Below are 12,867 nucleotides of genomic sequence, written 5' to 3'. Positions count from 1 at the left end.
AATTGTCGGTTTCAGTAAGATGTAAAAATTTTGATTAGAAGTATCTACTAACACAAAAGCTAACCTATCGACCAGAAGCACCCGCCAAAAAAATTCGCGGACCAAGCAATGACACCTGAAGAAAAGGATATCAAGTGCGCCCCAAACGCCCTTAACTATAGAAAGTAGCAATCCAAGGATCCAGCTCCAGAAACCAGTTCAACCGAACAGATAAAGAAAGGGACAAAATATGACTGTACAGAAGACGCAATCCACCCTATAGGAACGTTTAGGCCGCAACCTGAGCTCGGTTGACTTCACCGGTAGCGTCCTCTTCGGCCCATTGACCCCAAAGTGAACGCTTGCCGCTAATTTTGATCGGACCGCCGACAGTATTCGAGCGCTGCTCCACTTGGACAGCATCTTTGGTGGCCAGAACCAGAACTTCAAAGAACATTTTGGTCGCGTCAGCCCTAGTAGCCTTCTTTTCAGGCAGGAGGTCCTGAAACTTGACGGCCTTCTTTTGCTCTGCGTCGCCGAGGCAGTCCCGCAGGACGTGAACCGCACGTTTCGTACCGATTGACACCAACGCGCTGTCAACTGGTGTAATAGTGTCGTCAAAATCTTCTAGTGGCTGCTGAGCTCCCTCGTCGTCACTGAGACGCAGATGATCCTCTTCATCACCAGGGAAGTCAATCTCTGAGCGCTGGTGCAAGGTTGATTCCATGCCGACACCCTCATCCACCGGGACAATCGCCTCTTCTTCGATTTCCAGAGCTGGAGCAGCGGCAGCATCAACGTCCATATCTGAGATCCCACTGTCGCGCTTGCGTTTCAGCTCACCAGCCTTCCTGACAGTATCAAAAGAGAGAAGATCACGAATCTCAGGAGCCCAGCCACGCCCGCGGCCGCCACCCATGACATTAGAGACAAAGTCACCGTTCTTTTGCATGTTCATAAGTGTCAGGAGCACAGGATCGCGGGGAAGGAAAGACGCAGGCTTCAAAGTCTCGGATAACTGTTCTTGTTGGATTCGGAAATAAGAGTTTCCTTTGAACTCAACAGCTTCATCAAGCTCGATAGTAGGGAGCTGCTTCCTCCGCTTAGCACGCTGAGCATGCTGGATGGTCTCATCATCTTGCTCCTCGTCGTGCATATAATCACCTTCATGCTCCGTATTCAAGCGCTCGATCATGTCCTCAGAAACTTCCGTGAGGGTACTTTCACGCTCAAATCGCTCATCGTTACCATCAGCAACTACCGTGTCATCCCCGAGATCCATGGGTTCGTCAGGTGGTAAGAAATTGTCCTCGTTGGCATCGAAGTTCACAGCATCCAAAGGTGTGTCATCCTCCCCAAGGTTAAGTCCCAAATCTCCCACGTCGATGACTTTCCCAGCATCACTGAAGTTGTCCTCTTCCATTGGGCGGGGAGCTGGGGCGTCTCGTCCCACTTCCATGCTGAAGTCATGGGAGAACGACAGATTCGTCTCATCGTCCAGTCCAAGGTTGAGCTGAAGGTCTCCCGGATCCTCTACCAATGCAGGCTCCTGGGAAGCAGAGCGTCGCAGTCCGGTATCGGGGAATAGTTGACTTCCGAAGTCCATTGACGGGCCTGGTCGCTTTCCCTCCGGTTCCAGCGAAAGGGGCTGGGGTATGAGGAGAGACGAATCAAGATTCATAAACAAATCAGCCTCGGTGAGTACGTCAGGTAGAGTGATACCGCCTGGGGCGACCACAGCGCTAGTCGTCAAGTCATTATTGTTTGTGAGACGGAAAGCCTAATCGAGCAGAGTCAGCAGAAAGTCAAATGTTTAGAGCGCGGTAGAGGCGGGGCATACCATTTTGATTTTCATGAGAGCTTCGTTGCAGTCGTCGAGCAAATAGCGCGCCTTCCTGCTGTAAATCCTAACAACACCGAGTAACAGCTGACCACTCAATCGCAGGGCCATGGGAGCCTGCCCCTGGTCTACAATAGCACTGACACTGCTTTCAATATCCGACTGCAAAATATGCGACTTCGACAATTTGCGCTCGAGATTGGCGGATAGCCATACGCGAGCCAGCGGCCCGGTCTTAGACAGCAAGGTCTCTGAATAGAACATGGCGAAAGATATTCACTGCAAAAATAAACCCCAATATCTCCAACGCAATTTAATATTCAAGAGATACAACGATACCCGCCCAATGCGGGGTGGTTCGCAGCGTCCTCGCAACCAGAAGTCGGCGACGCGACGAAAGCGAAAAACAAACGGGATGGTAAGCTCGGGCGCTCGGCGCCTGGGGTTGTTGGCGAGAAGATGGTAAATATAGTCAAAGAAAGTCGATAAGACCTATCTGCGAGTGAAAAGAGTTTTGCAGGTGATATTGACGCCAAAAAAAACCCACAGCGCAAGAAAGCGACCAGAGGGGTAGATGGGAATGGAGGAGGTTGGAGGTTTGAAGTGGGTTGCCCAGGCGCGTCGTTTGGTGCCTTGATGGTGACGGTCACGGGTGGCTGGGAAAGTTATGCTTGTTAGATAAGCAATACTAATCATGTGATATAAGCATACGCTAGTCCTCATAGGCGCAGCTCGGGAGGACAGTTCTTCCGGGTCTAATGTAGGCTGGACTGCCCAGTGTCAACATCCCCGACGCTATAGTGAGACTGCTGAGTGGTTTGAGACGAAATTCTAGATCTGGCAATTTTCCCCTTTTCGCTGACTATTGGCCTGGTATCCCAGACTATCCACCCTTTGCCCAGCTTATTCAACCCAATCTTCAGCGTACGCCTTCACTGGTATACAGCTTCTTGGAAGTCGCATTCGGAGAAACTTTTCCGTAATCGTCCTGCCCTGGGTTTTGGTGTCTTCTCAGAGTGACTATATTGGACGCGCGTCTCTAGAAAGCGAACCATTTGAACCATTCACGCACCCTCGATGGAAGGTTGAAAGTTGAGCTCCCGGTCTAAGGTCTCTTTATTGGAGCATGAGAAATGTCAAGGTCCGCTACGCCTGCGCTACCTTTCCATAATGGGCAGGCTACTGGCTCCATATCGCCATTGGCAGCGCCTGCAGGAGGGCGATCCAATGCTGCACCCTCAGTAAGCTTCCTTGGTCATAACTCGGGACTACTAACTAGACGCTAATCAGTAATAACTTAAGGTGTCGACCTCTACATACTCGCAGTTAAGCCCTCAGGAAACCGCAGACCGTCTGCAAACCTCCCTCACCCACGGCCTCACTCCGGCGGAGGCGGAGATACGATATATACGAGATGGCCCGAATGAATTACCTCACGAAGAACCGGAACCTTTATGGCTTCGATTCCTCAAGCAGTTCAAGGAAACGTTAATCCTCCTCCTTCTCGCGTCTGCGGCGGTATCCTTCTTTATGGGAAACCTGGACGATGCGGTTAGCATTACTCTCGCTGTCACGATCGTGGTTACGGTTGGGTTTGTTCAGGAATATCGGTCAGAAAAGTCCCTGGAGGCTCTCAACCGCCTGGTCCCGCACCATGCACACTTAATACGCGACGTGCCCTCGAACTCTCCCCCGATAGTGCACCCTACTACGGCAATTCCAGATGATGAATTCGAGTTGCGGGAATTGCGCAGCAAGAGTCCGAGCTTGGGCTCGGTTTCGGCAGCCGTCAAAGCATCCACTACAGTGCCTGCCGCTGAACTGGTACCGGGAGATCTGGTTTTGTTCACAGTTGGAGACCGGATCCCAGCTGACATACGGATCACCGCTGCAACGGACTTAACCCTTGACGAGTCTAATCTAACAGGCGAAAATGAACCAGTTGTCAAGTACCCTGACGCGATTTGCAACCAGAAGAGCATTCCAACCTCTAAGATTGTGACCCCGCCCCGGTCGCCATTTTACGATGCACCGGCGAGCGGTACTGTCGGTGCAGATTTACGTTTGAACGAGCAGCACAACATTGCTTTTATGGGGACACTGGTTCGGTCCGGATATGGCCAGGGAATTGTCATAGGCACCGGTGCTAAGACGGAGTTTGGCAGCATCTCTGTCTCGCTTCAGGAAATTGAGAGCCCACGCACACCGTTGCAGCTGTCCATGGATCGCCTAGGACAAGAACTAAGTTATATCTCGTTTGGAGTTATTGCCTTGATAGTCGTTGTAGGCTTGATCCAAGGTCGAAAGCTCCTGGACATGTTCACCATCGGCGTCTCGCTCGCGGTTGCCGCTATTCCGGAAGGCCTTCCAATTATCGTCACTGTTACCCTCGCACTTGGTGTACTGCGCATGGCATCCCGAGGGGCGATCATGCGACGACTCCCGAGTGTTGAGACTCTAGGTTCGGTGAACGTTGTCTGCAGCGATAAGACCGGAACGCTCACACTCAACCACATGACTGTAACAAAAATGTGGCATTTCGATTGCGCTGAGCCCTTTGAGGTACACCACGACATTGCGTCACTAACCCCAGGGCCAGCAGCTCGCACCGTTCTCCGGATTGGCAACATCGCCAACAATGCCCGGCTGTCACGCGTACATGCGAACTCCCCTGCCAGCGCGTCGTCTGCTGCGGTGCTGTCTTCTACCGACGATGACGCGTCTGGGTCGATGAAGAGCAGGTGGGTCGGTCAGCCCACTGACGTCGCCATCTTAGATCTGCTTGACGCTTTTGGAGAGGACGACGTGCGGGACCGCATAAGCGCGCGGGTTGCAGAAACTCCCTTCAGCTCCGAGCGCAAATGGATGGGCGTGGTTATTGGCAGTGGTGTTCCTGGCGATTCAACCGCTCCAACAGGTGGGCCTAGCATGGCCTACATTAAAGGCGCCTTGGAACAGGTGCTTGCGCGTTGTGATACTTACCTTACCAAGGATGGCCAGGAGGTTATATTGGACGAGCGTCGGCGGCAGGTCGTGCGACAGGCTGCGGAACATATGGCATCAGAAGGACTTAGGGTCCTGTCTTTTGCCAGTGGTGCAGTAAGGGAGTCTAGAGGAAGGGCACTCGGTAGTAGATCCGGTACGCCTTCTTCAAAGGTTAGCTCCGGCGACGAGGACGATCGCTACAGTGGCTTGGTCTTTGCAGGTTTGGTAGGCATGAACGACCCTCCTCGCAAGGATGTGCACAAGGCAATCCGCCGCCTCATGGCCGGCGGCGTACGGGTTATCATGATTACGGGCGATGCCGAAACTACGGCTGTTGCCATTGCGAAGAAGCTCGGGATGCCTATCGTGGAGACTCCTGGAGTACGAAATGTTCTCAGCGGGCAGGAAATTGACCGCATGGGCACAGCTGAGTTATCTCAGGCGTTATCGTCAGTCTCGATATTTGCTCGCACAAGTCCCGACCATAAAATGAAGATTGTGCGTGCCTTGCAGTCCCGCGGTGATGTCGTCGCGATGACAGGAGACGGTGTGAACGATGCGCCCGCATTGAAGAAGGCCGACATTGGAATCGCAATGGGCAAGCTTGGCACGGACGTTGCCAAAGAAGCAGCCGACATGATTCTCACGGACGACGATTTTTCGACCATCCTGCGGGCCATCGAGCAGGGCAAAGGAATCTTCTACAACATCCAGAACTTTATCACGTTCCAACTCAGTACCAGTGTTGCCGCTCTGAGTCTAGTTTTGCTGAGCACCATGTTCGGATTTAAGAACCCGCTAAACGCGATGCAGATTCTGTGGATTAGTATGACTGCCCTACAACTGCGCCGGTGTTCTTTTGCTAATATTTGACTAGATATCCTCATGGATGGTCCGCCGGCGCAGTCCCTCGGGGTAGAGCCAGTAGACCCTTCGATTATGGGTCGGCCTCCCAGACCCAAGAGCGCTAGAGTGCTCACGAAACCGCTTATCCAACGGGTCCTCACCTCAGCGTTCATGATTATGATGGGCACTTTAGCCATATACATCTATGAGATGGGCGATGATGACGATGTGCTGACGGGAAAGCGCTCCCGAGTAGTGACGGCCCACGACACCACCATGACATTCACGTGCTTCGTCCTGTTCGACATGTTCAACGCACTGACGTGTCGCAGCGAAGGCAAATCCGTTCTTCGGGGCGAGATCTCTCTTTTTGGGAACAAGATGTTCAACTATGCCGTGCTGGGCTCGCTTGCCGGCCAGGCTTGTGTCATATACCTGCCGTTCCTGCAGCGGGTGTTCCAAACTGAACCACTAAACGCAGCGCATTTGTTCAAACTGGTGTGCATTGCCAGCACGGTGTTTTGGGTTGACGAGGGGCGGAAGTACTACCAATCGCTGCAGCGACGGCGAGCAGTTGGGGGAGGATATAGCGTGAATGTGTAAATATACTATAAAAAGATGCTTGTACATGTGGAATACTGCTACCTGATAATGACGAATGTTGGAGCCAGCCAGGAGGCTTCCTTGTTGGTTCTATTTTCTTTCTGGTCGAAAGAGTGCCTCTGACGGACGTGGGAATACAGATATTTCCAAGCCCTATCAATTCCCTGTCGCACATTACTACCGACCTTTTCTCTGCCTGCTCCTAGAAGCGGAGTGCTCAGCGTCATGAGTGCGTGATAAGTGGCCTAGGTAACTAAGCTACTATTTAGATTATTAGTCCCTATCACAGCTTCGCATTAAATATGATCGCCGATGTACCTGAAGGATGACCTAATACAACCTTGCATGTGGATAAGTCTGGCTGGGCCGGCTCATCACTGGTGGCAGCATTCCGCCGCTTTGGGGCTGCGCAGCTGTCTGGCAGAACCTCCGATTGGCCAAGGTCCCAAGGCACAACACTTCTCAAGGTAGTACCTAGTGTAAAGACCAGATCATAGCATCAATGAGGCACTACCCTCTATAAGAGGCGAACATAAGAGTTATGAGAGATGACCGTCTTTTTACAAGCCTAGAGTGTGATGTACCTCCGTCAAGATCTGCGGGTGGATTAATATCACAACCGCAGTAGGCTGGGTGATTAACGGGTGAATTTTACTTTTATTTACCCCAAGTCTATGACATCCAACTTTGAGCAACCGTCCAAGCAAGGTAGCTTCAAATTCATGAGCGGTACAGACCAGGACCTCTAGCGGGCGTACTAATACTACTGCGGCCGGCACGGTGACACCACCGCGCAGCATGGCAGCTTTGCCGGTGCCGTTAGGACAATCTTGTCGACCGTCGAGCACAAGATCTGCTGCATAAAATGCCTGCATTTGGACTATGGCAGCGCCTGCGGTGGGTTGTTGAAGCTGGATCGGAAGCGGCTTCAATGCCTGCGCTTGTTGTAGTCTGGCTGAGCTGAGCTTCGTCTCGAGAGGCAGCATTGAGATCTAGATGCGAACGGCGTCTCGGTTTGGTTCAGGAGGTTTCTCCGCATGGTCAGAGTACGTCTTCCTGTGCTGATTGCCATCTTTGACCCGAGCAAGCTCGATCTGCCGAGCGGTCCTTGGTTCGAAGCGCTGGAAGCCTCATCGCTAAGCGATGTTTACTTTGCCCTCTCTGTTACATTGAATAGGATGAAGAGACGATAGGTATGGCGTTCGTTATGTCGCTAGGTTCACCCAGCAGTCTATGCCTACGGAGAAGGTACGTAACAGTGAAGGGACTATCCGTGGCTGTTGCCGTACTGTGGGATCAAATAGGACAGTCATCTTGATATATATGATGCCGATACCGGCAGATGTTTATATTGTCTACATGTTTTGCCAGACCCATGAAAGCCGCTATGCAATAATACCCGTAGATCTAGGGACCACAATGAAGTAATGCCTGGATTGTCGAAAATTGTCGAGTCTCTCTGCTTGCTCATTGCAACAGCTGTAGGGCCAGGCTAAGGCCGCGAGATTCTTACTCGAAATGTCTGCTATTGTGGATACGGATTCTCGTCTAGATGACATCTCAGTTTCCATATCATTAATCTGGAGCCTCGCATATTTCGTAGACTTGTCATCTCTAAAAGACCTCGGAGCTCGATGGCTACCTGGAATGAGTTCTCACGGCCCGCTGATTCTATTCTCGAGAACCTTCATAGATAGAATGGCTCATCGCTTTTTAGGGAAGACCTAAATCCCCTCTACCCGACCAGAGATTGCATGGTAGGCTGGATCTAAAATCACCCTGATCAGGAGCACGTCGAACTCAAGCTGCAATGTCGACATTATCAGGAGCGGTCGACGCGGCCTCTTCATTGCTGAACGGGTAAACAGGATCAGCCAGGTACATAATAAAGGGCAACACTGCGGTTCGAGAACGGCAACGAGGCCCTTCAAGGGCTCTTTGAGCCCATGCAGGATAGTACGGATAAGCAATGAAACGCCCGACAGCAGGGTCGGTTCGAGTGCTACCTGTCAGTACGTACGCTTGGTTATCAAACCGTCAAGCCAGATGTCGTTCCTTATACACAAAACTACCCTTAGTCCAAGACTCTTGGCCAGGGTCTTCCAGCAAACCCATTGCTATCTATATAGTATTGGTCTGCGAATGAGGAATTTCCATGACACATCGATTCGTTTGACGCCAAGGGATCGTCGAAGCCTATCGCGACGTCCGATCTTATTTCAACTTCTTCTCGAACTATGGTACTCAGGCCTTCCCTCTTGAGTTCATAATATCTTCCGGTGAAAGAATACCCCTCGCGGCCAGGACCAAACAGCCTTCGCGTACGGTGGAGTAGTAGACTACAGGGATGCTCCCCCCACCACTACCCCTGCGAGCATCGATAAGAAATGCAGGTTCGTGGGGGCAGTTCGAAAAAAGCCCAAGGCAAGCTTGAAGTCTCTGTACTCTGAGTACTCCGTAAGCAGGGTGCTCCGTAGTGTGGCGGCGTGACCAAGCTGATGGGATTTATCCACGTGGAGTGTACGATGCATATCCCCACAAAGCTAGTGTCGAACACCTCTATTTTGCGGAGATTCTAGAGCTTTGCAATCTGACTGCTGGAGCATATGGCCACCGTGGATAAAACTCTCGTTTTTTCCGTCACAGTGACGATTGAAGAACTCAGCGTGGGCGGCCGCGCCAAGATACGATAAAGAAAGCACGCGACACCAGATCTAAGCTCAAGCGCAGGACAAAACTCGGACTCGCGTGCGCCTTTCGGTTTCGGCCGTCAAGTTCTGGGTCAGAATCGGGCTGATGCAGCCCGAATTTCCTATTCTGCCCGACCTGCTGGCGGAAACATCGGGAGAATCAGGAAGACCAGCAATCCTTGAGGCCAGTTGTGATTGGCCGGGGCGGCCCTTATCAGCGGAAAATCCGCAATTTCATTCTAGAAAACCTAGATTAGGTTAGACTAGCCTCCGTGGCCCGCTGTGGCGCTAGGGTGTTATCTACGCCCTATGATAACGACCCAATGGCGGATGATTAGCGTTACCTGAAAGAAAATGCTGATAAGCAGAAGGCTGCTGGTGCAGTGATGAGGATCCTCTGGGCTGCGCGAAGGGTTCTGTTTAAAAGCGACAAGAGCGCTGACGGCTCAAGCCCTCGCTGTCTATCAGATATCGGCAAGATAGAGTAAGAAGTGCTGCACCAACTGCTATCTATATCACTATCGTAGCCCGGGACCGCCTCAAAGCATAAATAGAAGTAGTAATTCCTTGCGACTCGCGAGCCCCTCGCGAGTCGACTCAAAGACAGAGCGGTTTCGGCCGTAGAAAGTCTGGTCCTCGTTTCGCCAAGGCGTCTCGATATCTGGGTGATCGAACTGGATAGTGGCCCGTACGAGACGAAGGGCGATGCATCAACTCTAATTATTACTGAGGGAGGCTATTACAGCTGGTATCGACCGGTGGATATCATGATCATGGTTCACGATGCTTGAAAGTCCCAACTGTACGGGAAGACGAGGGCGAGTATCCAGTTTCAACGCTACTATCACTATCGACCAACCCAAAACAATGGAGCCAACAATGGAGCCAACCCAGAGAAGTTGCGAAGGAGTCGACGGGGTTTCCACTACGACTGCAGCGGAAACAACAGCCTAGTTGCCTAGGTTGCCACTCTGACGGATTCTGGGACGGATTATTGATTATGGATTCTTCATCGCAGATGGACGGAGCAGTCAGTGCCGGGGAGACTGGAGTTCGCCACGGGAACGAAAAACGAAAATAATGATATATGGAGTCAGTAGCCAGGACGGCCAACGGAGGACGCTGATTGAATCGTTTACCCATTTGATTTGCATTCAATTGACCTGCGTCCATTGGCTATCAATTTCCGCGCCTCCCTCGGCTTCCTCGTCCATTGATGCTTGCTTTTTGCTTTTTTCTCCCCCTTGGACTTCAGAACCGAGCGAGACCTGTTGCGAGACCAGCTTGAAACAGTCAGCTTGATCTCTAGCTTGGTCGGGCCTGAGCCTGTTTTGAGACTGGAGGCTGAGGAAGGCCGACTAACGTGCCCAGTGACCTGAAAGAGGGTTGGAACAATTTCGAATTTTGGATCGGGTCCACTTGGCCGTCCCCGTCGATCCAGAATCAATTAGTATTTCGATTGCTCACTATCTTTCTGTATCTCTTGCTCCGTTCTTGGCTCTTTTCTTATATACTCTGCCCTCCGCCCGTGGCGTTTTTTCTCCACACCCAGGACGTCCTCTTGCTTAACATCTCGCCTGCCCACGTTGATCGAGGGCCCAGGGACGTCTGACTTCAATATCACCATTTTGTCCGTCGCCTTTCTACCGCAACCGCTACTACTACCGCCGCAGCCATGGCCTCTGAAGGCATGGCTCCCTTCACTCCCGAGTATGCCTCGTACAACTGGACAGGCGCTCCCTCAGACTACTCCAGCCTGGCCACCAACGAGCTGGGCGGAAACTCAAGTATGTGAGGCGTTGGCTGCAATTGTCGTTTCTGTCGGTTCTGTCGGTTCTGTCGTTCCAGCTCTAACAGCCGTGCTTCTAGGGGTGGAAAACTTGAACAAATGGTACCAGTCGGGTGACCAAGCCTACATCATCGTTGCTTCGGCCATGGTCATGCTCATGGTGCCCGGCCTCGGATTCCTTTACTCCGGTCTCGCTCGCCGCAAGTCAGCCCTCAGCATGATCTGGGCTTGTATGGGATCGATGTGCGTTGTAACATTCCAATGGTACTTCTGGGGTTACTCGCTCGCTTTTTCTCCCACCGCTACAAATGGGTACATTGGAAACCTGCGCAATTTCGGTCTGATGAAGGTTCTGGCGGACCCCAGCCCAGGGTCTCCTCTGGTTCCTAACCTCCTCTACGCCTTCTACCAGGTATTTACCACCAGAAGCGTGCACTTGTTTTCCCCTTTGGCTGACAGTCCTAGATGCAATTCTGTGCCGTAACTGCTGCTATCATTATGGGAGCGGTTGCTGAACGGGGGCGTCTCCTTCCTGCCATGGTCTTTACTTTCGTCTGGGCCACAATCGTCTACTGCCCCATCGCTTGCTGGGTATGGAATGTCAACGGTTGGGCTTTCAACTATGGCGTGCTGGATTATGCTGGCGGTGGCCCCGTCGAAATCTGCTCCGGTCTTTCGGCACTCGCATACTCCATGGTCCTCGGTCGCCGCCAGGAGCGCATGATGCTCAACTTCCGTCCCCATAATGTTTCCCTCATTCTGCTCGGTACCGTCTTCCTTTGGTTCGGATGGCTTGGATTCAACGGTGGCTCGTCATTCGGCGCAAACATGCGCGCTACGATGGCATGCTGGAACACAAACTTGACCGCTGCCTTTGGCGCGATCACTTGGGTTATCCTCGACTGGCGTTTGGCTCGCAAGTGGTCGATGGTCGGTTGGTGTTCCGGTACAATCTCCGGTCTTGTCGCTGCTACCCCTGCTTCCGGTTTCCTTCCTCCCTGGGCTAGTGTTGTCCTCGGTATTGTGACCGGCATTGTATGCAACTACTCCACGAAGGGTATGCTCGTCAAATAATCCTGCATGTCGTTTGAACGAGCTAACATGCCTTATAGTGAAATACTGGATCCGTATTGATGACTCTATGGATGTGTTCGCCGAGCACGGTGTTGCTGGTATTGTCGGTCTCATCTTCAACGCCTTCTTCGCAGACGACGCCATCGTCGGCCTTGACGGGGTCAACACCGGTTCTGAGATGGGCGGCTGGCTCATCCACAACTGGAAGCAGCTTTACATCCAAATCGCCTTCATCGTCGCTGCCTCCGCCTACTCTTTCGTTGTGTCGGCCATTGTCGCCTACGCCATCAACGCCATCCCAGGCCTGAAGCTCCGTGCATCCGAAGAGGCCGAACTTCTCGGCATGGACGATGACCAGCTGGGTGAATTCGCTTACGACTATGTAGAGGTCCGTCGTGATTACCTTGCCTGGACACCCCAGAAGCACGACCAACACGCAGACGGACATGAGGTTCCTGCTGCCGCGAGGTACGGCATCGGCGAGCACAGCGAGATGATGCTCGACGGTGAGGCTCCCACAGGTGCGACCAACAGCCGCGGAAGCGAGGTATCAGGCGTCCAAGAAATCAATGTCAAGGAAGAATCGCAACGGCCTGCGCCGCCGACTGACGCCGAGAAGGTTGCTCAGGGGCCTTGAAATTGAGTTAATTGCGTTTTTGTTCCATTTTGCTTCATTATAGCTTGCATTTCATTTCCCTTCTGATTTTTGTGCATGCCTGAGATATCCACTTGTGTTTTGTTTTCCTCCAACGACCCCTCTGGCTGAGCCTTTTCCTCTGGTACTATAGGATTTTGTGTTTGCTCCGCCGCGCGTTAATTCGTGCCTTCTTGTCTAGACCGATGGGAGATTTTTGTTTTTTTCAGCAGGCGTTTTTACTCCCTTTCTTGTTACCTATGCTTTTCGAGGTCGCACTTCTCAAAATGTCTCACGGAGCCTGGGTTGGGATTGAATACTTCATATTTCTGGGATTGTGTGATAACTGTATATACTAATGAAAGGGAGGGAGATCTTCCTTCCATCCATTATTGTTTTGTTATGGTCTTGATAATTATTACATCCA

General features: G+C 52.0%; 5 protein-coding genes across 5 annotated transcripts; 2 read left to right on the top strand and 3 right to left on the bottom strand.

Annotated features, from left to right (window-relative positions):
* Positions 1-9: 9 nt before the first annotated feature.
* BDW70DRAFT_137615 (kleisin alpha) lies at positions 10-2,418 on the bottom strand. Its single transcript, XM_073737076.1, has 2 exons — positions 1,820-2,418; positions 10-1,759 (listed from the first exon to the last, which is right to left on the bottom strand). The coding sequence occupies exons 1-2, from the start codon at positions 2,081-2,083 to the stop codon at positions 269-271; spliced, it is 1,755 nt and encodes a 584-aa protein (XP_073595303.1). The 5' UTR covers positions 2,084-2,418; the 3' UTR covers positions 10-268.
* Positions 2,198-2,643, bottom strand: BDW70DRAFT_60164 (uncharacterized protein). The gene has a single exon (XM_073744377.1). It carries the CDS (start codon positions 2,540-2,542, stop codon positions 2,312-2,314), a length of 231 nt encoding a protein of 76 aa, XP_073595302.1. The 5' UTR covers positions 2,543-2,643; the 3' UTR covers positions 2,198-2,311.
* A 24-nt stretch (positions 2,644-2,667) lies between these two features.
* Positions 2,668-6,364, top strand: pmr1 (Ca(2+)/Mn(2+)-transporting P-type ATPase PMR1). Its single transcript, XM_073737075.1, has 3 exons — positions 2,668-3,060; positions 3,122-5,630; positions 5,682-6,364. The coding sequence occupies exons 1-3, from the start codon at positions 2,953-2,955 to the stop codon at positions 6,251-6,253; spliced, it is 3,189 nt and encodes a 1,062-aa protein (XP_073595301.1). The 5' UTR covers positions 2,668-2,952; the 3' UTR covers positions 6,254-6,364.
* A 2,189-nt stretch (positions 6,365-8,553) lies between these two features.
* On the bottom strand, positions 8,554-8,916 carry BDW70DRAFT_60154 (uncharacterized protein). The gene has a single exon (XM_073744376.1). The coding sequence runs from the start codon at positions 8,782-8,784 to the stop codon at positions 8,593-8,595; it is 192 nt and encodes a 63-aa protein (XP_073595300.1). The 5' UTR covers positions 8,785-8,916; the 3' UTR covers positions 8,554-8,592.
* Positions 8,917-10,358: 1,442 nt separating this feature from the next.
* Positions 10,359-12,720, top strand: BDW70DRAFT_60150 (ammonium transporter). Its single transcript, XM_073744375.1, has 4 exons — positions 10,359-10,730; positions 10,813-11,144; positions 11,198-11,789; positions 11,845-12,720. Exons 1-4 carry the CDS (start codon positions 10,619-10,621, stop codon positions 12,441-12,443), a joined length of 1,635 nt encoding a protein of 544 aa, XP_073595299.1. The 5' UTR covers positions 10,359-10,618; the 3' UTR covers positions 12,444-12,720.
* Positions 12,721-12,867: the final 147 nt, after the last annotated feature.

Source organism: Aspergillus foveolatus, assembly GCF_047715535.1.
Source record: "Aspergillus foveolatus strain CBS 279.81 unplaced genomic scaffold BDW70scaffold_29, whole genome shotgun sequence".
NCBI classification, from domain to species: Eukaryota; Fungi; Ascomycota; class Eurotiomycetes; order Eurotiales; family Aspergillaceae; genus Aspergillus; species Aspergillus foveolatus.
Note: the sequence above shows the minus strand (reverse complement) of the source record. Positions and strands in the feature narration are given on the sequence as shown.